Below are 25,712 nucleotides of genomic sequence, written 5' to 3' on the forward strand. Positions count from 1 at the left end.
AATTCCCTGGGCCTTGGGACATGGGATTTTAGAAGGTGTGTTTACTCCTGTGTCCACTCTCATGGAAGAGCCACCGCAACCTAGCAGCCGAACTTGTGTTAGTGTCCCAGGCTTTGTCCGTGCCTGGCATAGCCAGTGGCTCAGTCCTTCCGGTCTAAAGACTCAGGGACAGAGGGGGAGAAGAAGGCGGGCAGAAAGCGGAGGAAATGTCTGACAGAAGCCAAAGGAGGGTCGGGGGGAGGGAAGGGGACAGAGGTGTTAAAGGTGCAGGCGGAGGGTAAAAGCAGGGGTGCCAGGCAGCATGGAGGGAGGCCTTTCTGATTTGGTGTCACACATATAAGCCATGCCTTTGTCACTAGTTTTGATGACGAGGTTTCCCTCTCTGAACTAGCCCTGCCCTAGCAATTTCCAAAGGCAACAGCTGATTCCAGCCAGAACTTTCCCTTGTGGGCACTGACACAGCAAGATGAACAGTGTGGCGTCAGAGTCCCATCTTGGCTCTGTGGCTCATTTTTGTCACACGACTCGGGAGTGTGTCACTGCCCTTTCTGGACCTCTGTTTCACCCTCTGTAAATGGAGCGGGTTGGACTGGTTGTCTTTGAGGTCCTTCCGTTAGGAATACCGGCTGTGCTCTGGGCCAGACCCGGCAAACTTTGACCTTCACAGGAGCCCCCTGAGCTTATCCAAGGGCAGAGTCATCCAGTCTGGGGCGGGGCCTAAGACCATGCATATCTAATGCCCTCCCTGCTGCTGTGCGGGCTGTACTTGGAGAGCCATGCTTTGCCTCTCCCGGGGGTCCTGTCCACACCTGTCCACACGTGCTTAGAAAAGAGGGAGCTGAAGCACCAAGGAGAGAGTGCCTCAGAACAACGCACGGTTGTCCTTCGAGCTTTACACTCTGCACGTGGCTCTCACACACCTGTGTGTTTGGGGGGTGGACTTGAGTGGTCTTTTAGGACAAGATCACAAAGCTGTTCCGGGTACAGACCCCTGCTGGTGCTGAGTGGCAGCACTGGCTCCTCCGCCCCAGTGGGGCCATTCCTCTGGGCTCTTCCCATCTGGAGGACCATCTGTGTCCTCCCCCGGGGGGATCCCACAGGCCAAAGGCCCCATAAAGAGTAAACGGGGTGTGATGCTGTGGCCACTGCCTGAGTTGGCATGTGTGAGTGTGCCTGGGCCATGTCTCCCACAACAAAGCACAAGTGTTCATCTCCCCGCTGCCTTTCCCTTGGGGTGCAGGGAGGTCACCCCACAATTCCACACCATCTCTCCTGTACCATTTGCCTCTGCAAATGAGAGCTCTCCGTGGACTCTGTGTCTCCACCCCACCTGCCTCACACTGACCATGAGCTTCCCTAAAGCGGACTGCTTGTGTCCATCGCTGAACGCCAGCCCAAGCCTGTGCCTGGCATAAATGAGGGGCTCGGGGCTCAGGCTCGGAGCAGCTTCGCTGAGAGAACAGGTGCCCGGAGGGTTCTGATGGGATGTTCTTAGTCTCCATCAATTGAAGTCTTCAATCACTTTGCCTTGCTCTGTGTCATTTGGGCCCCTCTTCTGCATGGGAGACAACAAGACCTTGCCCCCTCTCAGAAAACTCAACACTGAACCATGGGAAGACACCCCCATGCAAAATGCAATGAGGTTGCAAAATACTCAGCCTCCTGGGGGACCTGAGGGCAGGCTTCTGGAAGAAGGTGGCTGACTTTAGCACATGAAAATGGTGAGCATGAGGATGTAGTGTGAGGAAAGCCATGGAAGCAAGAAGCTAGACTCATGGATCATGGAAGCTGGTGCCTGAGTGAGCCTACGTTGTCTCGGGTGTGGCTGGGAAATGGGGCCAGACAGGAGGGCTGGTCCCCACAGGGTCCCCATGAGCCTGCAATGGCAGGTTGAAGAGACTACCTAACTCAGGGTCATATATGTACAGAGTATATTCCCAGATGTTTAGGGATCAAAACTTCACTGTTTGCTCACATTCACATGTGTACGCATGGACACACACACACACACACACACACACTTTCAATAGGGAGAGTCTTACGAACAAATGCCCTTTCACAGATAAATCCCCATCATTATCATCATGCTCATTAGTAACTTAGCATACACCAGGTGCAAATCTATGCACTTCATGTTTATTAACTTATTTTATTCTTGCAACAACCCTGTCAGGAATGTTCTATCTTGCGCTGGCTTTTGCAGGGAGGAAATTGAGGCTGAGAGACCCAGAGGTCCATGGCACACTCGGGCCAGGCTCAGGCTGTGGGCCTCACCCTGTGCCTGTGGACATGCCTGTTTCTGGAATGGATGGACTCTTGTCCAGCCCACCCACAGCCCACCCAGAATTTGCTTTGGGAGGCCGGGCCTGCTGTGGGATAAGATAGAGCTGAGCAGACTTACTCTAATGTCTCCATCATCCTCACTCAAGAAGTGGCCCCGAGACATGGTCATGGGCAAATCCTGGCCTTTGCAGCCTTCCCCTGCCTGGAATACCTTCCATTAGCTGGGTCCCATGTTGAATGAGGTTGGGAGCCTGCCCCAGGGAGGTTGAAGCCCCAGGGCTCCCCAGAGTCTATCGCACCTTACTTGGACGATATCCCGAGTGACCAGTATTGTAGCTGGGTAAGGACTTCCGTGGTTTCTCTCCCCTAATCTTCTGACCCCAGAAGCCTCCTGGGGTCAGGCTCCACATCAGTTCCTCCTTTGCCTCTCCCACAGCCCTCACTGGCCCACGATAGACTCAGTACACCTGAACTGCACTGAGGACCCTGCTCTCGGGGCCTGGTGGTTGGCCTGGAAGAGGCCCCAGGCCTTCAGGAAGCCCTCAGAAGCCTGGTTCAGCTGGGCTATAGGACAATAGGGGTAACTGTCTCTAACTGGTGGACATGATGAGATGCTCTGTTCCTCTAAGGTCTGCAGCAGGGGCCCCTGAAGGTGTCTCAAGTCAGTTCTGCTCCCTTGCAATGTGTAACCACAGTCAGCGATAGCAAGGCCAGGGTGGGAATGGGGAGAGCGGGCATTTTAGGGGGTCTAGTCTGAGCAGCAAACAGGATTTTGAGCCCGACACACCAGAGACTGAATCCTGGAGATTCCCTTACTAGCTCTGGGACTCTGGGCAAGTTACTTGGCACATTCTGGGCCTTGGTTTCCACATCCATAAAGTGAGGGTGATTAACACTGAGCCAGAATAAGATGAGCAGACCTGTGTTAAAGGACCAGGGGCTGGCACACACCCGGAGCCCCAGGATGTTAGTTTTCTTTCTGATGATCCTACTTTTTCTCCCCAATCGTTGAAGGAAGAAAGTCCTGGCTTGAAAGGAGGGTAAGTGGTGTCTCTCTGGATCTCATCATTTGGCAATGACCTGTGACCCTGGTCTTCATGTCTCCAGCCTCTGTTCTATAAATACTCACTCTAATTTCTCAGACTTAACTCCACTGGTCAAAGGGCTCCTCCACCAACAAATCTTCCGGGCAGACGGCAGCAAGGCCTCCCCAGCAGTGCCCTTGGCCACCCTAGTCTGATCAGCTTGCATCACAGGCAAGAAGCCCCAGTGTGCACATGCAAGCTGGACCCGTGAAGGTGGGAGAGTTCCCCGCAAAGCAGGCCTCTGGTGAGATATCAGAGGCCACCCACCCAGAGTCCCAGGCTTGTTCAGCAAGAGATTGCAACGGCCTTTTAGTTTGTCCTCCTAGATACAATTCCATCCACTCTAAATACCTGTACAACTTCATCTTATTGTTGTCTAGCTATTGCCTAAAATGCAAATCTGTTACTGCCCTGCTCGGGAATCTTCAGTGACTCCCTATTGCCCTTGGAGCCACATCCCTGACATATAGGCCCTGCTGACCTCTCTAGATTCATCTCTTCCACACAATATGCCCCAGAAGGCATATCGCTTGCCTTCCCTTAATACCCACACTGCTCCACACCTCTATGCCCTTACATACATTTCTTGTGCCTACAATGCCAGAGCCTGATGTTTCCCAAACTGCCTGGTTATAAGAATCACCTGAAGAGCTTGTAAAACTAAGTATCAATTCCTAGGCTCACCTGCTGAACCTGGATGCCCAGGTGAGAGACACAGTGAATCTGTATTTTTAACTACTGCCTGAAGTGATTCCTCTGCTCTGGCAAGCTGGAAAAACACTCTTCTAACTGCCTCATCCACAAATGGACTAATGCTCACCCATCCTTCTAGATTTCTCTCAGTGGTCACCACCTCTGGGAACACGACCAAACATTCCTCCTTCCCATACTAATATGGGAATATTAATAGGCCAATAGTTTGCATTTACTGAGATCTTGGTGTGGTCCAACAGGGTCCTAAGTACTCGATATGCAATGACTCCTTTAATCCCTGGAATGGGGTGCTGTTGCAATCTCTATCATAGCTAAAGAAACCATTGGGCATATTCCTTAGCTGTAGGGAAAGCTCTTAGGAAGCACAGAGAGGTTGAGCAGGTTGCCCAGAATCACACAGGTAAGAAGTAGGAGTGTGCCTTCAGAGCCCTCACTGTTACCTAACGTGGCCAGGTCACACCTGCAATAGCATGGTCATCTTGTGAGCTGAGGGTGGCTTACTTGCCTCCTTCCTCTGCTACATCCTCAACTCCAGAAGGCAGGCACTGTACAGCCCCAGGGACCAGCAAAGTTGTATGTGTGTGGTAAGAGCCTAGCAAATACGTGTGGCAGGGAAGAAGGAGCACGGGTGACAGGAGGGGTGGGTGGGTGCTGGAAGATGCCCTGGGTCTTTGGGGATGAGGAAGAGGTGAGGGGAGGCAAAGGTTGGACAAAATGAAATACAAGCAACAGCGTCTCATCTTGCCCCAAAGGACCATGATGCTTTTCTCCCTGGCAGGTGCAACCTGGCCCCCGTGCAGGAATATGCCCGGGATGTGGGGCTCAAGACAGACCTGGTGACCATGAACCCCTCAGTCATCCAACGGGCCTTTGAGGACTTGGTCAACGCCACTTGGCGGGAGAAGTTGCTGCAGCGACTGCACAGTCTCAACGGCAGCATCCTGTGGATTCCCGCCTTCATGGCCAGGGGCGGCAAGGAGCGCGTTGAGTGGGTCAACGAGCTCATCCTGAAGCACCGCGTCAACGTGCGAACTGCATACCCCTCTCTGCGCCTGCTGCACGCCGTCCGCGGGTGAGCGGCCTCTCCCTGGGGGTGGGGGCCGTCACCGAGTATGACAGGTGCTTGGTGGGCAATACTCCTTTCCCAGATGCATTTCCATTCCAGCTTACCCCCCTCACTGGTTGTATGACCTCAGCACGTCCCTGGCCTTTCTGAGCCTTCCCGCCTGGAGGAAGGAGGGGCGCTGGCAGGTGGGTTCCATCTGGCATGCCAGTTTTGACCAATCGGTAGTTGCCAGCCTGGAGAGCTGTGTTGAGAACGGTCCTCCCCTTGCTGCTGCGCGAGTGACAAACCATGAAGGGCAAGGATGGAAGGAGGAACATGTGTTGGGAGCTCTTGCAATAGTTTGGGTTGGGGCTGACTGTGGCTTTGACTGGGACAGTGGTGGCAGATGGGCAACAGCTGGCTCAGGTTTGCTGAATACTTTGGAGCAGAGGCAGCAGGATTTTCTGGTGGGTTCTGCTTTAGGACCTCCAGGGTGTGAGAAAGAGAAACATCCAGGATGGCAGTTAGGATTAGAGCTTGAGCAGGTGGATGGACAGTGGCACCATTTTCTGTGAGTGGAGAGCTGGGGAGAACCCCATGCATGCCTGGGGGTATTGAGGAAGAAGGATTTGGGGCATATTAAGCTTGAGATGCCTGTTACAAACATGCCCCTTGCACACTCCTGACCTTGCAGCTTGGGTCAGGCCCTACAACCAGATGCCCATCCAGTCACATGGCAGGGAGTTCACTGTCCTGCTCTGGGCATAAGCGAGCCCCTTGTACAGACCCCCTGTGAAATTGAAATGCTCTTTACTGGGGCCTGAGCATAACTCAGTGTGACCCTGGGAAACTCTCTAGCCAATCAAAGGACTCTTGCTGTCCTCACCAAGGTGACCCCTGAGGCACCCAAGCCTGCGACCAGCTCTGGTCTCTTTAGGGTGGGTGTCAACACAGAAACCCATTGCCCCCCAAAAAGGCCTAAAGAGACATTCAGTAAGAGGCAGCCATGCTCGTGGCTGATGGAGCAGAGTGACTCCTGATGGACACAGGGCTCACTGGGGCCACATCCCTTATCCTGGAGGTTCACCTGTCAGGCCTTCCTTCAGCATCCACTTCACCCCTGTCACAGCGTGAGTCTTGCCCCCAGAAACCCCCATCTCTTGGATTTAGGTTCCAGGCCTTAAATGTTGCCTCTTCCTGGAAGGAAGAAATTCTTTGCATGGTTTGGAGGTCAGACGGGATAAGAAAAGAAGAAGGACTGCCCCTTGGTAAAGAGAAACAGTCCCTTAGACAGGGAAAGGGCCACTACCTGGAAGAGACGTACACAGCCAGAGCTATTTCCAGCTATAATTGACTCACTTTCATCTGTCAAAATAGCATTAAGCACCAGTAATAAGCCCTTTAAACAAACAGGGCGTTAATCCTGGGATGGCAACATTTTCTCTTGCAGCAACTCCAGGGAGGAAATCCTGCAGGAGAGAGAACAGGGCAGCCTTCTGCTTTTAGCAAGGGAAAGAGGTGGGGGCGGGGGGCGGAGAGGGCTTCAGGGGCCTTGGAATGGATTTCTGCCAATGAGCCTCTCCCTCTGTGGGGTCTGGGGTCCAGGAGGGCGTTACAGGAAAGGTGGGCAGCATCTGTAGTGAGAGGGAGGGCTTGCCTTGGACTTGGTGGGAATTTACCTGGGGTTTGCTTCAAGAGGAGGAGTGGGCTGGTGGGGGCGGGGGGCACGTGGAAAAAAGCCACAGGAGAAAAGACCAAGGGATCACAGAAAAGATGGCTGAGGAGGAACCTGGCCCAGAGGCAGACCCGTCTAGCATGAAAATTATGGGCTTTGGAGTTAGGGAGCCTTGGCTTCAAATCCCGGCTCCGCTACTCATGCGGTTGAAGAGGCCCACTGTCTGCCTGAGCCCTGTTTTTTCTGTCCCTTCGCTGGGGAACACTTCCTACATCTGAGTGTGTGTCCTGTGCTGACGAAGGAGACACACAGTCAGTCAACCATAGCTCCTACCACCATGCCAGCTGCCACCAACCACCCACCAAGGGATTCGACTTGACCTATAGACTTAAGAGGTAGAAGTTAGGGGGCGCCTGGGTGGCTCAGTCGGTTAAGCATTCAACTTTGGCTCAGGTCATGCTCTCACAGTTCCTGAGTTTGAGCCCTGCATCGGGCTCTGTGATGTCAGTGCAGAGCCTGCTTCAGATCCTCTGTCCCCCTCTGTCTCTGCCCCTCCCCTGCTCATTCTCTCTCTCTCTCTCTCTCTCTCTCTCAAATAAGCAAACTTAAAAAAAAAAAAAAAAAGACCATATTTAAAAGGAAGAAGTAGAAGTAGGACCAGAAGGTGAAACCACAGGAAGGAGCCATATTAGGCTCAATTTTGATAAAGGATCCTGTAGTAGAGTGATGGATGAAGTCAGAGTCACCTGTCGGGAGTTCTTCACCTCAAAGTTCCAGTATAAACTAGTTCACAGGATAATCTTGTTCCTTATTTAAAACTCTATAATTAAATTCTGTTTATGAGGCGGGAGGGGATAAACATTTTCGTTGTGATAAAATATATACTACATAATATTTACTACTTTAACCAGTTTTAACCGGGCAGCTCAGTAGCGTTAAGTATATCGACACTGTTGGGAAACAGATCTCCAGAAGTTTTTCATCTTGCAAATCTGACACTCTGTACCTATGAAACAACAAGTCCCCTTTTCTCCAATCCCTCCAGCCCCTGGCACCACTTTCTACTTCACTTGCCATGAATTTGGCTACTTTATATACTTCCTACAAGTAGATTCGCACAGCAGTTGCCTTTCTGTGACTGACTCATTTTCACTTAATATAATGTCCTCAAGGTTCATCCATACTGTAGCATATGTCAGAATGTGCTTCCTTTTGAAGACTGAGTAATATTGTTTGTCCATTCACCCATCAAAGGACATTCAATTTTCTTTCACCTCTTGACAATTGTGAGTAGTGCTATTATGAACATAGGTGTGCTCTCTCTTCAAGACCCTGCTTTCTTTTTTTTTTTTTAATGTTTGATTTGTTTATTCTTGAAAGAGAGAGAGAGAGAGAGCAGGGGAGGGGCAGAGAGTGAGGGAGACAGAGAATCTGAAGCAGGCTCTATGCTGTCAGCACACAACCCAGCTCAGAGCTTGATCCCACAAACTGGGAGATTGTGACCTGAGCCAAAGTCAGTTGCTGAACCAACTGAGCCACTCAGGCGCCCCAAGACCCTGCTTTTGATTCTTTTGGCTACATACCCAAGTAGAATTGCTGGATCGTATGGTAGTTCTGTTTTTAATTTTTTAAAGAACCTCCACACTGTTCTCCATAGTAGCTGCACCATTTTACAATCCACCAGCAGTGCCCAAGGGTCTCGGTTTCTCCACATTTTCACTGACATTTGTCATTGAATTTTCCCACATCCCTGATAACACTTGTTATGTTTGTTTGTTTTTTATATAGTAGCCCATGTTAGCTGCTTTTAAGCATACAATTCTATTATAAGAAAGTTGCTATTCGAGGAAAACGTAGGGGAAAATCCTTATGACCTTAGGTTAAGCCACGGCTTCTTAAGAATGACACCAAAAACACAGGCAACAAAAGAAAAAACAGGTAAAATGGACTTCATCAAAATTAAAACTTCTTCTGCACCAAAAAGCTAATATATTAAAAGAGTGAAAAAAAATTCACCCACAGAATGGGAGAAAATATTTGCAAATCACATATCTGATAAGGGATTAGTATCTGGAGTACATATGGAACTCCTACAACTCAGCAACATAAATAAATCAAACAGCCCAACTTAAAAATGATTTGGATAGACATTTCTACAGAGCAGATGTACAGATGGCCAAAAAGCACATGAAAAGATGTTCAACATCACTAGTCATTGGGAGAACACGAAACCACAGTGAGGTACCACTCTACACCCACTAGGATGATGGCTATCAAAAAAGTGGGAGATAGCAAGTGTCAGTGAGGATGTGAAGAAATCAGAATCCTTGTGCCCTGCTGGTGGGAATGTCAAGTGGGGATGAACTTTGAGTCATCCTAGCATCTTCACTCTGCAAATGAGGAAGTCAATGCCCAGACGGGTTGGGTGATTTGTGGGAGACCACCCAGCCAGTGAGAGGCACAGCCAGGCACTCAAGCACATCACCCTACTCTAGCCAGTGCATGAGATGCAGCAAATTTACACCCAGCCCAGTCTGGATTGGGGGCCCAGCGAGCTCAGTGGGCCGGGCGCTGCCGCACTGGGGAAGCGGTGTTAGGAGACCACAGTGGGCAGCAGCATATATGAGCGCGGTGCACAGGGCAGTTCTGAGTATGGGGCAGCTTTCCCACCAGGCACAATGCACCAAAAGGTGAGAATACCTCAGGGTCCCACCAAACACCCGCTGGCACCTGAGGCTTGACACAGTCTTGTGGAACCCCCTGTTGAGGCTCTCAGTGTCGTTTGCCCCTTGACCTCACCTTGGTCTCTGCCCTCCCTCATTCATTTGGCTGTTGGGTGGCTTGCAATGCCCAGATATGTCCACATGCGAGTCACTGTGTTCCCAGGGCTGGTTTAGTGTCCGCAGTCCATCCATTCACGGGGAAAAAATTGTGGGATGCTCTAGTAACTGCCAATAGGCTTATTGTGAAGACCACATGAAATCATGTATGTAAATCACTTCTAGAGCCAATGCTGCTTGTGTTAAGTCCATCCAGCACTAACCCCTGGCACATAGTAGAGCCATGTCAAGAGACCAAATGACCATGGTTTCAGTTTCCCTGGTTCAACAATCTCCTAGTACACATTTGTGATTATTAACCTACTTCTGGTCACTAACTGTTTCAGGTGTAAGTGCCTACTACAAATATCCCATTTTAAAGATAAGAAAATTGAGCATTGGGTGGTAAGTAACTTGTATAAGGTCCCATGGCTGGCAAGAGACAGATTCAGGACTCCTCCCTTGCTCCGGATCACCCCCGCCCCCCGCCCGCCCCGGATCCATTTGCCCCCTGTTACAATAACCAGGGAATAATGACAGAGGCCCTAGAAGAATCATGTCAGGAAGGCCAAAGCCTGAGTTTGAGCTTAAGAAAATAATAAGAACAACAGAAAGGGCATCTTATGTTTCAAGTAAGGAAAACCAAAAAGATGAGGGCAGGTGGTGCAGAGGCTACAAAAGACAGAGGGGAAACTGGACTCTTGATTTCTCTTCTACATCTGTCTTCTCAGCAAAGAAGAGCCGTGGATAGTGTAACAAAGCCTTTGGTATCATTACTTACAATCCCACCCAACTGCTTGAAACCAGTGGTTCTCAACATGGCCCCCAGACCAGCAATATCAGCATCACCTGGGTACCTGTTAGAAATGCAAATTCTTGGGCCCAACCGGGCTTACTGAATCAGAAACTGTAGGACTGGGGCCAAGAAATCTGCATTTTAACAAACCCAGTAGGTGATTCCGATGCATGGCATAAGTTTGAGAACCTCTACTCTCAACAACACCGAGACCAATTAACATCCTGGGAGAAATCGTACACTAAGACCACTGAGAAGCTGGCTGTGATCTTCTCCAAATCATACAAAAATTGGAAAAGGGCAGTCTGGAACAGCCCATCCTTGCCCCAATTTTCTAAACATGGGTGAAATATGGACTCCACTGGGCTTGTTGTCAACCCTAAGCCAGAATTTTAAAAAGGTCAGCAGTGCAGTCAATGGCTCATGAACACCTGAAGAAGTAAACACCGAGAGCAGTTGTGCTCACCGGACGATGCCAGGGCACACTGTCCTGCTCTGCTTTTCCAAGGAGGATGGTAGACAGGTAGAGCCAGGATCAATACGCTGACAAAGTATTTCTTGATGGAGAAAGAACTGCGATCTGATGGATGGTTCAAGGAGTAAAAGGGAGCAAATGTTAACTCTCTTCTCAGAGAAGCCTTGTAAGATAGACGCTATTTTCGTCCCCATTTTCCTCACAAGGAAACAGGCTCAGAAATGCTAAGTGGATCACCCCAGGTCACTCAGATGAAGAGCGGCGGGACTAGAACCCACGTGTATAGGCTTCAGTTGTCTCTACTCTTCCACTGCCATCCCTCCTCTCATGTCCTTGACAGATAGGCTGACCACTGTCTGTTGACCGCTGACACCCAAAGACGCTAATTAATTAAAGGTTGATTTCATGGGGATCTCTAAGAACATTCCACCGGCCTCCCATCCTGCCAACTATCCCCATTTTTACGAATGGCTTAGATGAAGGCATCAGTTGTCTCCTCAGCCAATGCACAGAAGACGTGACTTTTGGGACATTCCTAATATTTGGGGCTCAGAGTTGAATCCACACGTCTTTTGATGGGCTGAAACAATTAGTCAGTCTAAGAGGGAGGAATTTAATATGGATAAATGCAAGATTCTGTACTCAAGTTCTAAACAACTGTATAATCTAAAATCTTAGATCTTATACAAAATGTACAACATTTCGAGAGTCTGGGAGATCAGCAATGACCTTGGTCAGATCCCACTTGGAGACGTTTTAGGTCCCAGGCCCAGGCATGAGAAGGACCACAGTGGCAGAGAAGTTCGAAAGTTGAAAGCTTTAGACAGAGAAGTCTCCAAAGAGCATGAGAACAATCTTTCTCCGATTAACAAGTACTTATAGGCTCCCAGAAGGCTCCAGGCCTGTCCTGGGGGAACACAAAAGTCAATGCAGCAAGGATTTTGCCCTTGAGGGGCTCAAGGATTTGGCCTGTGAGGCTCCAGGTGTAGAACTAGGGTTGAGAAGGGATACACAGGGAGTCAGGTTTCATCTGGACACCGGGAAGAACATTCCAACAAATAAAGGTCATCTGAAATGAGCTTGGTTGCCTCTTGTTCAGGCGGCAGTGAATGCCGCTCGGTGGGCCAGGACTTGGGAAACCTGCCTCAGGCAGGGTTAGTGTATTAGTTTGTGAGGACTGCTATAACAAAGGACCACAGGCCGAGTGAGCTAAATTGACAACAGGAAATTATTGTCTCACAGATATGGAAACTGGAAGTCCTTCCAAGAGCTCTGAGGGAAGAATCTGTTCCAGGCCTCTCTCTTGTGGAGGACCAGCTCCCTCGTTCTCCCTGTGTGCCTGTGCATCTCCAAATCCCCCCTGCGTATTATGACATCCATTGCATTGGAATAAGGGCCACCCTAATTACCTCATTTTAACTTCATTACCTCTGTAAAGACCCTGATCTCCAGATGAGATTCTGAGGCTGACTTCCACAGACGAGTTTTGAGGGAACATCTTTCAGCCCACAACGGTTGGGCTAGATGGTCACCTTTTCCACTCAGAGAGTCTTTGATTCATTGCACCTGTGCCAGCAGAGTCTCTAACCACTGGCTACTCTGCAGATGCTTGCCCATCTGAGGTAGTTCTTGGGCAGGGGCTTTGCAGGGAGGGGGCAGCCTGGTGCTAAGAAAGCCTGCCCTTGACTCTTCATACTGGCCCTGCCCTTGACTGAACAGCTCTTCCAGAGGGCTTCTGGCTCTGCCACACTGCAGGGTGGCACAGTGCCCCAGCTGGCTGCTGGCAAGGGAGATGAGCAACCCAGCGGAAGGACACCCAGGCAGCTGAACGTGGCTGCAGGATGGGGAACACTCTGGTCCGCAGCTGGTAGTGAATGGCTCAGATTCAATGACAACAATTCGGAAGGCTGTGACCCACTGAGCGGGTGGCCTGCGGGCAGGAAAGCAGCCTGCTGCCTGGCCCGTTTAGCTGCCCAACCGTGGGCCTGGTGCAGAGGAAGCCTGTGAATTGGTGCTTAATTGGGCACCAAAAGTGCTGAACGTAGGCCGTAGGATAGCAGTGATCCAGCGGGCGTCCCAGCCAGGGCGGGAGCAGCAGATCTGCAGAGCGGGCACTGCTGCCTGGCAGCCTGGAGAAGCCTGAGGTTGGATGGGTGAGAGAGCAAGCCTGGTGCAGAGAATAAGAGGCAAGACCAGCGCAGTTGGGAGGTGGCCCCCCACACACATGCCCGTCTCAGTCCCAAGAACGTGTCCCTAGGGCCAGTCCAGGAGCCGGGTTCCAGTCTCCTCCAGGGACGTGGAGTGTATATTCCATGACGGCGTTACATGGAGGAAAGGAGAGAGGTCTGCGGTATTAAGTCATTTTTCATAGACTGTCTCTCTATTTTTTAAATAGCAAATGCACATAGTAAAAAGAAAAATCCAAACAGTCTAAAAGGATTTAAAGTGAAAAGCAAGCAAGCCTTCCTCCACAGAGGCAGCCTGTTAAACTGGTTTTCTGTGTATACTCCTCCAGAAATAGCCACTTTTATTTTTTTTTTTTTAATTTTTTTTTCAACGTTTTTTATTTATTTTTGGGACAGAGAGAGACAGAGCATGAACGGGGGAGGGGCAGAGAGAGAGAGGGAGACACAGAATCGGAAACAGGCTCCAGGCTCCGAGCCATCAGCCCAGAGCCTGACGCGGGGCTCGAACTCACGGACCGCGAGATCGTGACCTGGCCGAAGTCGGACGCTTAACCGACTGCGCCACCCAGGCGCCCCAGAAATAGCCACTTTTAAACATAAGGGAGCGTGTTTTAAGCACCGTACCTTATATATTCTGGAAATCATTCCACATCAGTACACAGCACCTAGCTCTCCTTTACAGTGTCTGGGCAATAATTTCTGCGAGCAGAAGCCATTGGTGGTCATTGTGGGTTTTTCCAATCTTGTCCTAGTATAATCACTGCGACAGTGATCATCTTATACTGACACCTGCACACATACATGCATGTATAGGCTTGCTCGTTAGATGTGCCATCGCTAAAAAGAGATGAATGTGGGTATTGTTAGTTTGTATACAGGTTACCAAATTGCCCTCACTAGAGGTAGGTACCAATTTACACTCCCACCTACGATTATTGAAAATTCCTGTTTTTCCATAACCTTGCCAATGTGGTATATTATCAACATTTGTTATGTTTCCAATCCAGAGGAAAATGGCATCTGACTGTTGTGTGAAATGGGATTCCTTTCGTTATGAATGAGGTTAATCATTATTTTTTTTCCTGTCTGGAGTGGCGTCAGTTTAACCTCCAGGATCCAGCCACAAGTTTTCAGCCCCCAAGAGGTGGTCTTTCTGTCCCTGCTGGGCCAAAGGGTGATCCCTGTGCATGAGCGACAGTCTCTTGACTCCCCAAGGGGCCCTCCCTGTAGCAGGAGGAAGCCCTGAAGGGATCAGCATCGTGATTTTTCCTCGTGTTTTTTGGCATCATACCGTTAGCGTGCCTCTCTCATGTGCAGGCCTCGTGGCTGCCTAGAAGGGTCTATGGTAAGGCCAGCCTCCTTCACTTCTCTGACCAGTGCCCCCACAGGGAATCACTGGCCTCTGCTTGCTCATTTCCACTCATTGCTTCATTGAATAAAGATTTGTGATTCACCCACTCTGTGCATGAGCTATGCTAGGATCCGGGGTCATAAAGAAGCAGGAAGTCAGTCCACTCGCTCACAGAATTTTTAATTGTAGGGGAGGAGAAAGACAAGTAAATGAATAATTATAGCATAGGGTGATAAGTGCTCTGCTAGGGAAAGAACAGCACATAGGCACAGACCCATCTGGGGAGGTCCGGGAAGTGACATCGAAGCTGAGACCATACGAAGGAATTGCCAGCCAAGAGAACTGGGAGGTGGTGATGTCCTGCTAGAAACCAAGAAGTACCTTGTAGCCATGTGGCTGTGTATGCCAGGCGGTAGGAGGGATTTCAGGCCCAGCTCACAAGGGCTTCGCAAGCCTGGCTGAGGCCACTGGACATTCTCCCGGGGACTCCGAGAGTCACTGGGGAGTTTTTGGTGGCATGGTCTTACTTGAGGTTAACCTTGCTGACTCGACTGAAGAGCATTGGCTTGGGTAAGCATGGAGGCCTGAGGACCAGGAATGGGCCTCAACCATCCACGGGACTTAGCTCTGCACTGCCCCCCTTCCAGATTTTGAGACAAAATCCCCAGCTCTCCATCATCACAAAGCTGGGCAGCCTCATCCTGAGATGTTCCCCAGGATACCAGAGCCCTACGCAGAGGGCTGTGGTCAGAAAAGACAGCTGTGGGCCCTCAGATCAGGGCCGAGGCTGTTGATGTGGATAATGGGAGACCAGGAGTCTGAGGGTCTTGTCCCCTACTTTGCTGCTGACCTTGCACAAAGCGACACCAAGTGTCCCATGGTAACTACCTGTAAGGCATTCCTGCTCCTTAAGGACAACATGAGCTATGTCCCACAAAGTGCTTTTAGTGTCTTAGAGAAAGCCCTTTTGGCGTCTTTTTCCAACAGTGGCAACCATTGCGCTTGCCACATCCCGAGCCCAGGGAGCCAGGAAGAAGGACAAATGTGCTTTGGAGATGATTTTGGCAATCCTCATCTATTGCTGTCCATGCTCATAAAATACGGCGCTTAATCGTCTTGGCAATTGGGGTAACCAATTTGAAAAATAATTACTGCCTTCTTTGAGATTACTTTGCCTTCTAATTAAAATCTCAAGACTGGGATATTAAAGGTGCATTGTCAATACAACATCCCGGATGCACCCAGCTAACCTCATTTGGGAAGGCAAAATTAATTAGTTTGTGTTTTAACACCCAGCTGTTATCCTAAGGAAGGAAATAGTGTACAAGTCGGCCACACACACAGTCTCTAAATTGGCCAGAGCGACTGAGGAGATAGAAAGGAAATCAAGGGTGATTTGTTCCCACATGACTCAGTCAGCTTCTATTACAAGCTGCTCATTAAACGGCACCCCCGTGTCCCTGTCAGACATCGCTCAGGAGTGTTCTTGTTTACCCATGGCTGCAGGATGGGAATTAAGTGGGTCCCTCTGTGCCCCTGAGCTCTCGATTCAATCTGGAGCCTCCTTTGCTGTTAACACCTTCCCCAGTGATTGACTCTCGGTGGAAAGGCTGGCAGCAGATCCGAGAGGGCAGGCATCTCCGGCCCCGGACCCGCCAGCCACAGGTACAAGGCTGTGTGCGCTGCTGGGCGTCCCCCTTTCTGCTTTTCGACTTCTTTGTATTTTCCAGTTCCATTTGAGTCAAACGTTTGCTGAGCACAATGGTAGCCAGGATAATAGTGGTTGTAGGCTGTGCTACAGTAACAACCCCCAGACCCTTCATGGTTTAGCACAACTGAAGCTCATTGCTCATTCGTGCAAGGTGTGGTGCAGGTCGGCTCCCAGCCTCTTCCAGCCAGTGATTCAGGGATCTAGGATTCTTCCTTCTTAGGCTGACACCATCTTTATGAGAGGCTTTGAGGTTCTCCAAGGCAGAAGAGAAGAAGGGAGGGACAGCTCTTAAGAAACATTGGCCCTGGGGCGCCTGGGTGGCTTAGTCGGTTGAGTGTCTGACATCAGCTCAGGTCATGATCTCGCAGTTTGTGAGTTCGAGTTCCACTTCGGGCTCTGTGCTGACAGCTCAGAGCCTGGAGCCTGCTTCAGATTCTGTGTCTCCCTCTCTGTCTGTCCCTCCACTGCTCGCACTCTGTTTCTCTCTCTCAAAATTAAATAAATATTTTTTAAAAATTAAAAAAAAAAAGAAACATTGGCCCCCAAGGGACACATTTCTTGTCACAGCCTATTGGCAAAAACTGGTCACATGACTCCTGTCCAATTGCAAGGGATACTGGGAGATGTAGGAGGGCACATGGAGTGTTTGTTGAGTGCTGCTGTCCTCACCACAGTGCCCTGGCTGCCCCGTGCAATGAGCCAGGTGCCTCTGAAGCTCCTACCAGGAGTATAAGGCACGGCCCCAGCTCTCGAGGAAATTCCAGCACTGTTTAGGGGGGGAGACCAACCCATACACTAGTGAATTATCAGGCCAGATTGATAAGCACCACAGGAGAAGCAGGAGCAATGTTCATAATAGGTGGAAGCGATTACCTCAGTAGGAACTGGGAAGGAATGGAACAAAAAGAACATTTCCAGGAAGATGTGATTCATGTGGTTAGTTTGGGGGAGGGGGGCGGCGAGGGGAGGGGAAAGACAGTGTTCACCAAGGAGACGTGGGGATGAAAGTCACATCTGCAAGGGAGGGCAGAGCATGTGTCTGTGTAACCTCAGACCTCCTCCTGATCAAACTCTTCCCTCCCCGTCTCTGAGCACAGCACTGATGTCCTGAAAAGAAATTCATATCCAAAAGCCTTCTCAGGCGAAAGGTCTTACAATCAGAAAATAAACAAACCACAAATCCCTTAATCTGGCATGTGGCCGGTGTTAGGGCTTCAATTTGCTCAGGGAACAAATGGAGCTATGCTCTCGTGCAGGGACACTGCGGTGGCTTGCACACCCCTGAGTAGGGTCAACAGCCTCTGTGGCCAGCTCGGTCCTGGCCTCGACCCTCTCAGAATCACCCTAGGGCGGAAGAGACCCAAAAACCAGGAGTGGGGAGGCAGCGTTTTATCTAAGCTCTATCTAACCTTTTCTCAGGCACATCTAGGACTGCTGCGTTTTCCCCTGGAACCTGAAAGAGGTCAAGTTCAATCTAGGAGACCCATCAATTACCCACAGATACAGTCTGTTGACTCACCCAATAGGGCCTCACATGATGTTTTTAATTTATTTTATTTTTTTGAGAGAGAGAGAAAGAGTGTATGTGAGCAGGGGAGGGGCAGAGAGAGGAGACACAGAACCTGAACCAGGTTCCAGGCTCTGAGCAATCAGTGCTTAGACAGACACGAGGCTCGAACCCACGGACTGTGAGATCATGACCCGAACCGAAGTTGAATGCTTAACTGAACCACCCAGGAGCCCCTGTTTGTTTGTTTGTTTTAATTAGTTGCCAACATTTAAAAGCTTCGAGAAATTGCATAAAAATCCAGATCTCTGATACTCTTGGGAAAAAAAATCAGAAAATTCGGCACCACCATACTGGACAATGGTAAAACTGAGTGCCCTATTAGATGCCACAGTCCCATCACTGGCAAGCCTGAGGGTGGGCACTGGTTTTCTCTACACACATCCCAGCTCCCAGCTCACTCTGTCACATCCCCTGCCAGGCTGCCGGGCTAGATGAGTTCTCTGGGCTCAATCGTCTTTAAAACTCTACGACTATTCCTTTTAGACTCACTCGTTGCCCATCTTTTCTCTAAATATACCTTCCTCTTAGTAGAACCACCTACCAGTGAGAGCAGGGCTTTGTAGCCTTGGCTGCACATTTGAATTACTGGAGAAGGTTTTAAAATTCCCAGTGTCCAGTCTGCACCTAGAGGTTGCATTCAGGTTCAGTGCTCTTAAAGCTCCAGGCCATTCAGTGGACAGCCGAGGTCGAAAACCATCGAGTTAGAACCGAAAATGCAACAGGCTAGCACAGGAGTGGGAGAGCTCCCTGTTATCAGAGGTAGTTAAGCCAAGGTGAATGAGCGCTTTGTTAAAGATGTGTGGGAAAATCCAAACATCAGCTGCTACTCTGCTGGGATTCTTCTCCTCCTTGTACTCTCCCTGCTTTTGCCCCCGCTCCCCCGGGCCCTTCCAAGCTCAGCTCAGCCCCGTTGAACATACAAGGAAGGACACCTTCTCTGGTGAGCCTCGACCTCAGCACCAAGTGACCGCTCTGAGCTGGCTCCATGACCTCCACGTATCAGCTGGGAGTAAGCTTCTCAGCAGTGCAGGGAAGAAATGATGAAGGTCTGCGCGATGTCCACACAGGTTTTCCCCCTATTTTTTCCCAGTTGTGTTTGTGGTTAGTGGAGCCATTGTCTTGCTCTCTGCCTGTGTCCCCTTCTTCTGATTCTGGGTTGAAAAATTCAGCCACAGGGAAGTTGCTTGGCCCAGACGGGATGAAACAAGAGACCCAAGCACAGTGGTCTTCAAGTGACAGGCTCATGAGATAACAGCAGTTGCCTGTACCCGCCTCCCCCCGGAGCACACGGTGCTCCAGAGAATCATGTTTGCTCTGATTCTGGCCACCTGGGACCACAGCCTCCACCAGCAAACTCTAAGGGGAGATTCAAATCACCCACCCTGACAGGATGGACCAAGGGAGGTGGGGGGTGTCCTGGAAATAGGTTTCATTATAGCAAATATTCCTGATATACTGAAATTATATGGGTTATTAGGAATCTGTAAGCTTGTCTGAGCCAACGGCTAATACCTCCTCCCCCCCACAAAAAAAAAAAAAAAAGGATTTTAAGGTTAGCTTTCTGGAATGTCTTGGGGTTTCCCTTTGAGGGCTGCAGAAAGAACCACTTGCAAAAGACAGGGCATACCTGAGCTTCAAGAAAATCTTCCCCCTTCTCACCCAGCTTTTAGCTAAAAACCACTGTGACTAATGAAGCAGTTTCAACTTCCAGCAACATGTAAATGTTCTGCCTGGCATACTTTTACTTCTGGCGTGAATTCAATTGGTGTGTGTGACTATACAGTCACACGTATCACTGTGCTCAGGTGTCATCAGGAGCCGCACTGTGGCTGGGGAGTGCATGTGTCTCACAATGGCAGGTGGAGCACATGCGGTGAGGCCCTGAGAGTGTGAGGTCAGAAAAATACAGTCAGCGTCTGGCGTGGACACATGGTCGTGCGGAGTCGGTGGTAAGGAATTCTGTCTTTCCACCGAAGCATATGTACTGCATATAAAGGGATTCAGCCTAGGGTAAAGAGAAACCTTTACAAGAAAGAAAGAGGTTATACCACACACCCCAGTGAGTTTGAAAACCAAGCAGAAGAACCACAGTGGAGGGGCGCCTGGGTGGCTCAGTCGGTTAAGTGTCCGACTTCGGCTCAGGTCATGATCTCAGGTCTGTGAGTTCGAGCCCTGCATCGGGCTCTGTGCTGACAGCTCAGGGCCTGGAGCCTGCTTCGGTTTCTGTGTGTCTCTCTCTGCTCCTCCCCTGCTCATACTCTGTCTCTCTCTCAAAAATAATATTAAAAAAAAATTTTAATTGTCCCCTTCCTGGAACCCTTTTGTACTATCGGTGGGAATGCAAACTGGTGCAGCCACTCTGGAAAAGTGTGGAGGCTCCTCAAAAAATTAAAAATAAAACTGTCCTATTACCCAGCAATTGCACTACTAGGAATTTATCCAAAGGATATAAAAATGCTGATTCTAAGGGGCACATGCAACCCAATGTTTATAGCAGCGTTTTCAACAATAGCCAAATTATGGAACTATCCAAATGTCCATTGACTGATGGATGGATAAAGATGTGGTGTATATATACAATGGAATACTACTCAGTGATGATAAAGAATGAAATCTTGCCATTTGCAACAATGTGGATGGAACTGGAGGGTATTATGCTAAATGAAATAAGTCAGTCAAAAAAAGACAGGTATCACATGATTTCAATCATATGTGGAATTTGAGGAACTTAACAGGTGATCATATGGGAAGGGAAGGAAAAATAAGATAAAAATGGAGAGGGAGGCAAACCACAAGAGATTCTTAAATACAGAGAACAAACTGAGGGTTGATGGGGGTGGGGAAAATAGGTGATGAGCATTGAGGAGGACACTTGTTGGGATGAGCACTGGGTGTCATATGTAAGAGATGAATCGCTGGCATCTACTCCTGAAGGTAAGACTACACTGAATGTTAACTAACTTGAGAAGGAAGGAAGGAAGGAAGGAAGGAAGGAAGGAAGGAAGGAAGGAAGGAAGGAAGGAAGGAAGGAAGGAAGGAAGGAAGGAAGGAAGGAAATCTAACATTTCAAACCTTAAAAAAATAAAGAAATTGTTCCCTTCCTGGAAAAGTGATTCACGAGCTCACGTTTCTTTTTTGTTTCTCTTCTCACTTTTTCTTTTTTTTTTCAGATACTGGCTGACCAACAAAGTCCACATCAAAAGACCCACCACCGGTCTCTTGATGTACACCCTGGCCACACGTTTCTGCAACCAGATCTACCTCTATGGCTTCTGGCCCTTTCCACTAGATCAGAACCAGAACCCCGTCAAGTACCACTATTACGACAGCCTCAAGTACGGCTACACCTCCCAGGCCAGCCCCCACACCATGCCTTTGGAGTTCAAGGCCCTCAAGAGCCTGCATGAGCAGGGGGCTTTGAAACTGACTGTTGGCCAGTGTGACGGGGCCACGTAAGCTGGGCACCTCGTGGGACTCAGTGGCTCACATTTCCTGCCAGCTACACCACAGGCAGATGGGAGTCGGGGTGGTACAAATTATACAACAAGCAGGCTAGTGGTTTTCTTTGTTCAAGTGTAAAACAGTGACCAGAATATATATATCTATACCTGCATATATATATTGACCTGAGTATTTATAACTGTGTGGTGTTCATCTAGCATTAGGCAGATAAGCCACAGGAAGAAGGTGTGGAGAACCCACCCAAACCAGATGGAGACTCGGTCCATCTTTAAGGGCAGAAGGACTTGACATGAAAAAGAAGCCAGTCCCATGACTTTGGATGACAAACTGCTTCCTGGATTGGAGAGATCTTTGGGCTCATGGATGGATGGAGAGCCACCTGTTGGCAGCTGCCCCAAGCCTCCGAGATATGTGGATCCTGGGTGAGCCAAGACCCAGAAGGGACATCTTGACCCAAGTCTAAAATGGTGCTGTTCACAGAGGAGAAGGAGGTTGAGGGGTCCAGCCTGGCAGAGGAGTATAGGGACACTGGGAAGCAGAGGCCGCTTCAGAGCCGTGGGCCTTGTTCCACAAACTTGGAGTTTAACTCTCCCAGGGATGATCCCCGGTGGACCCACCTGTCCCAGCCAGGCTTCCACAGCTGTGGAGGGAAGGTTAGAGAAGAAACTATGGTCAGTGCATATTCTGGCTTTGCAAGAACCACCAAGGACCTGGACAGAGCAGGCAGATGACACTAAAGAGCCTTGCATTTTTCAAAATTTGAGACCTCCTGCTCAGGGGAGCACTCCGCCCCACAGTAAGGCAGAAGCGTGTCCAGAATGTGGTGGTTTGGCGGGTGTTCTTTAAAGCAACTAGAGTCCACCAAGGAGCAAGGGGCCCTGGGATTCCACCCTCTGGGTTAGCCCCCTTCCTGCTCTGTTAGAATGTCACTGGAGGGACCGGACTGTCCCCTTCTGCCACCGGGGAAGCCATGGCAAAAGCTTGAAAGGGCACCATCAAGATAAATGTCACCCTTTTTAAAATATACATGATTGCCTTTCTGGGTGCCTCACAGAGCCCCAGAGCGTGAGACCTGAAAAAATGTTAAGCACCCAGCTTCATTTCTCTGTAACTGCTCTGTTTGCTTTCTGCATCATGCACTCGGGGGGCCTGTGCAGCCAGACTGCCTGTGTCAATGTCACTTCCTTATCATCTTCCTATCCTGATGGTCACATTAGCCGGCGCTGAGCTCCAACACTGAGGTTTTCAAGTCTGCAGGGAGCGGTTCCAATGTCCACCTCGACCCCCACCGGCCCACCCTCCCCCACGGAGGCAGTGATTTTAGAATTTCACGAAGATCCTTCTTGCCCCCTATTAAGATTAATAGTTAAGACTTTTTTTTTTTTTTTTAACCCAAAGCCAAATGCAGTATCCGAATACTGGACACAATCTCCCTGGGGAAATCTGGGCTCCATGCCAATCACTTAGGGGCTAGAATCAGAGGTCACATATAGACAAGCATCAGCCGGCCTGATTAGTTAGATGTATTCCCTCACCTGATAAATAACAGTGTTTTCAAACATATTTGAAAGATAAGTAAAAAACCATTATCTTGAAGGTGAGGGAAGTTAAGAAAAGTAACCCAGATCTGCTCCCAAGCGCATGAGACCGGACATAATTAATCAGCGGCAATTCAGAACAGGACGTTGGCTCTAAATTCATGACTGAGGGGAAGAAGAGGCTGTGGGAAGGGTACGCAGAACCATCAACCCCCACACGTGGATACCCCAGCTCCAAACCGCGACTACGATTGCCACCCTGCATCTCTGTGTTTCTTCCCTTGTTGTTCTTGCCGTTGATGCTTGAAGTCTGAGATTTGGGATTTGCATTATAAAATGAATATTTTAAAAAGCAACAGCCCTAACAGCCTCTGTGGGAACTGAGTGGTTGGACTCCCTCACAAGAAATGGAAGTAATTAGTATCATATTTTACACTTCTCCAGAGCCTTTCATCTTGAGGATCTCAAAGGCCCTGGAAGACATTTAATGTCTGAAGCTGGCAATGCCCTGGGGAATAGGTAGAATTGCCTGGGTCTCGGTGGATTAACTAAGGCTTTGGACTCCAGAACGTTCCAGTGGTGAGTCCTAGGGAAGCTGGGATGCCAGGTCCTGGGGTTGGCCCCGCGCTCTGTGTACCGGCCAGAGCTCCGTGGAAGAGATGATTTTCCTTCTGTCCCATATTGAGCATTGTCCCCCATTGTCCCATAGTGTCCCATTGTCGTGGCTCCTTTAAACTGACAGTGGCGGCTGTTGAAGTAGAAGGAGCCCTGAGAACCTGTCCTCAGCTTCTCCCCAGAGAAGGGCTGGGGAGCCAGGACCATCCACACCCTTCTGTTCCCCAGCTCACAGGTCCTGCACCACCAGAATGCTCTGGCCACTGATGGCAGAAGCTCCAGGGGCCTGGGCTCCCCCACCGGCTCCTGCTCCTCCAGCTGGGCGCACAGTCAGGAGGCAGCCTGCCCCCTCTGCCCATTCAGAGAAGTTCAGTTTGACTGAGGCGACACCGTAGCCTCTGGCACAGGCCAGCTAGCCTGGGTGGCCCCGAGTCCCAGCCTGCATCCGTCCCTACCACCTGGTCCGCCACCTTGTGACGACAGTGGGCATGGCCATCCTCGGAGCAGGAGACCCTTCCAGTCACCTCCTGTTGACCGTTAGTCCCCGGTACTCTGCCATCACCCACCCTGGAGCCCCCGAGACCCCCATGCCCCTCAAGTCCCCAGATGACCACCTCCCTCCAGCAGCCACCTCCTTGGCTGATGGAGCCATCTAAAACTCCATCTCTCCTCCAGATCTCCTGCTCTCTTTCCTCCCCGCTCCCCTCCTTCCTCCCATTTCTGGGAGGAAGAGACATCTGTCCTCTGACCAGTGACATTTTCCCCAGCCACTCCTCTGCCACCTCTGTCCTCACTTCCCCCAGCACACACCACCCATCCCGGCTTCTGCGGCCTCTTCCCTCCCTTCCCATCACGACCAGCCTTGGGAAGCGGTCTCTGGTGCTTGAGCTGAGGTCCCCCCAACCTGGCCTCCATGCTCCAGGGACCTGCAACTCAGCACCCTCCACGTGGCCACACCAAAAGACCCCTTGTCATCCCCAAGCTCCCCACATGGCTTGGTTCCACAGTGACCCTTCCTGGATACCCCTGTCCCCTTGGTGCCCAGGATGCCATGCTCTCCTCCCTTCCCAATGTCTCATCATGTATTTATGTATTTATTTATTTATGTATTTATTATTTATTTATTGCCACCCTTACCTGGATCCAAAAAGGACCCGAGGAGGGTCAGACCATCATTTCCTTCTCTCCACCTTGCCCCACCACATGGACACTCTGTACATGGGCGCCTTCCGTGGCATCCCCACACTACCCCTTGGTGGCGCCATAGACCTCATGCACCCAAAGGCAAGTTCATTGTGTCTGCCCCCCCCTCTGCCACAATCCTCTCTCTTCATGAGAAAAGCCCCACGACCTTCTCAACCACCCAAGTCTGAGACCCAAAAGTCATCTTCGACTCTTCTCCAGGGGTCCCCTTGTCACCCCTCCCCACCAGCTCTGTCCTTGCCTCCCCGTGGCTCACACAATTGCAGCAGCATGCTCCCCTGCCCTCACTCTGGGAACGTTGGCACACCCCCGGCGTCCTGCACCTGCATGGCGATTTTTATCTCCAGCCATTCACAAAACTTTAAACATTCCCCTGACCCACAAAATAAAGTACAAGTCTTCACCCTGACACTGTAGACCACCCAGTAACACCCCATTCCTTCTTTACACCTTGCACTGGTCCATCTAGAATTGTTGCTACTTCTGGAAGGGGTGCCCGGGTTTCCTGTCTCTGTGCCTTTGGTCTTGCTGTTCTTCTTCTGTTCCCTTCAAGGCCCATTCAGAAACTACATCTTCCATGAAGCCCTCCCTGATCTACCAACCACTGGGATCTCTCCCTCCGCTGGACCACCATAGCACTTTATTTGTACCTTTCTCATGGCACTTACCATACTCTGCCTTGTATTATAGTTATCGTGCACTTGTCCTATGACCGTTCTTAGATTGTAAGCTCGCCAAGGGCAGGGACTGTGTTTTTCTCATCTGTGTCCATCACAGCACCAGGAGAGGTGCATAGCACACAGCAGTTGCTCAATAAATGTTTGTTGGATTAAATCCTGAATGCCTGTGGAGGGCTGTATAATTAATGAAGTCATTTTGCATCTGTAATGTCATAAGAACCTCCAAAAAAAAATCATATGAACTGGGCAGATGCAGAAATCATTATTCCTATTGGATGGGTCATAAAACTGAGGCAAAAAACTGCATGAAGCCCCACAGCTCACTGGCAGAATTTGCACTCGGGTCTTACCCCCTTATGGAATCTTCTGTTAATCCTTGTGGCTGGGTCACTGCAAACAGGAAACTGACCTTAAGCACAGTCCTGGCTGCCACAGGTTTGGGCATTGCCTTCACAGAGTCAGACATGAACATGAACCTCAACATGAACCCCAGATTTTGCACCC

The 25,712-nt window shown here is 50.0% G+C and overlaps 1 protein-coding gene across 2 annotated transcripts in view; it reads left to right on the forward strand.

The window, feature by feature from the left end:
* Nucleotides 1-25,369, forward strand: part of ST8SIA2 (ST8 alpha-N-acetyl-neuraminide alpha-2,8-sialyltransferase 2) — a 67,450-nt gene extending 42,081 nt beyond the window's left edge. For both annotated transcript variants that reach the window (XM_058736688.1, XM_058736689.1), the window contains exons 5-6: nucleotides 4,861-5,154; nucleotides 20,881-25,369. In XM_058736688.1, coding sequence (XP_058592671.1) covers nucleotides 4,861-5,154; nucleotides 20,881-21,166 — 580 coding nt within the window. In that variant the 3' untranslated portion in view covers nucleotides 21,167-25,369. The remainder of the gene's footprint in view (nucleotides 1-4,860; nucleotides 5,155-20,880) is intronic.
* Nucleotides 25,370-25,712: the final 343 nt, after the last annotated feature.

This window comes from Neofelis nebulosa, chromosome 7 (genome assembly GCF_028018385.1).
Source record: "Neofelis nebulosa isolate mNeoNeb1 chromosome 7, mNeoNeb1.pri, whole genome shotgun sequence".
NCBI lineage: Eukaryota > Metazoa > Chordata > Mammalia > Carnivora > Felidae > Neofelis > Neofelis nebulosa.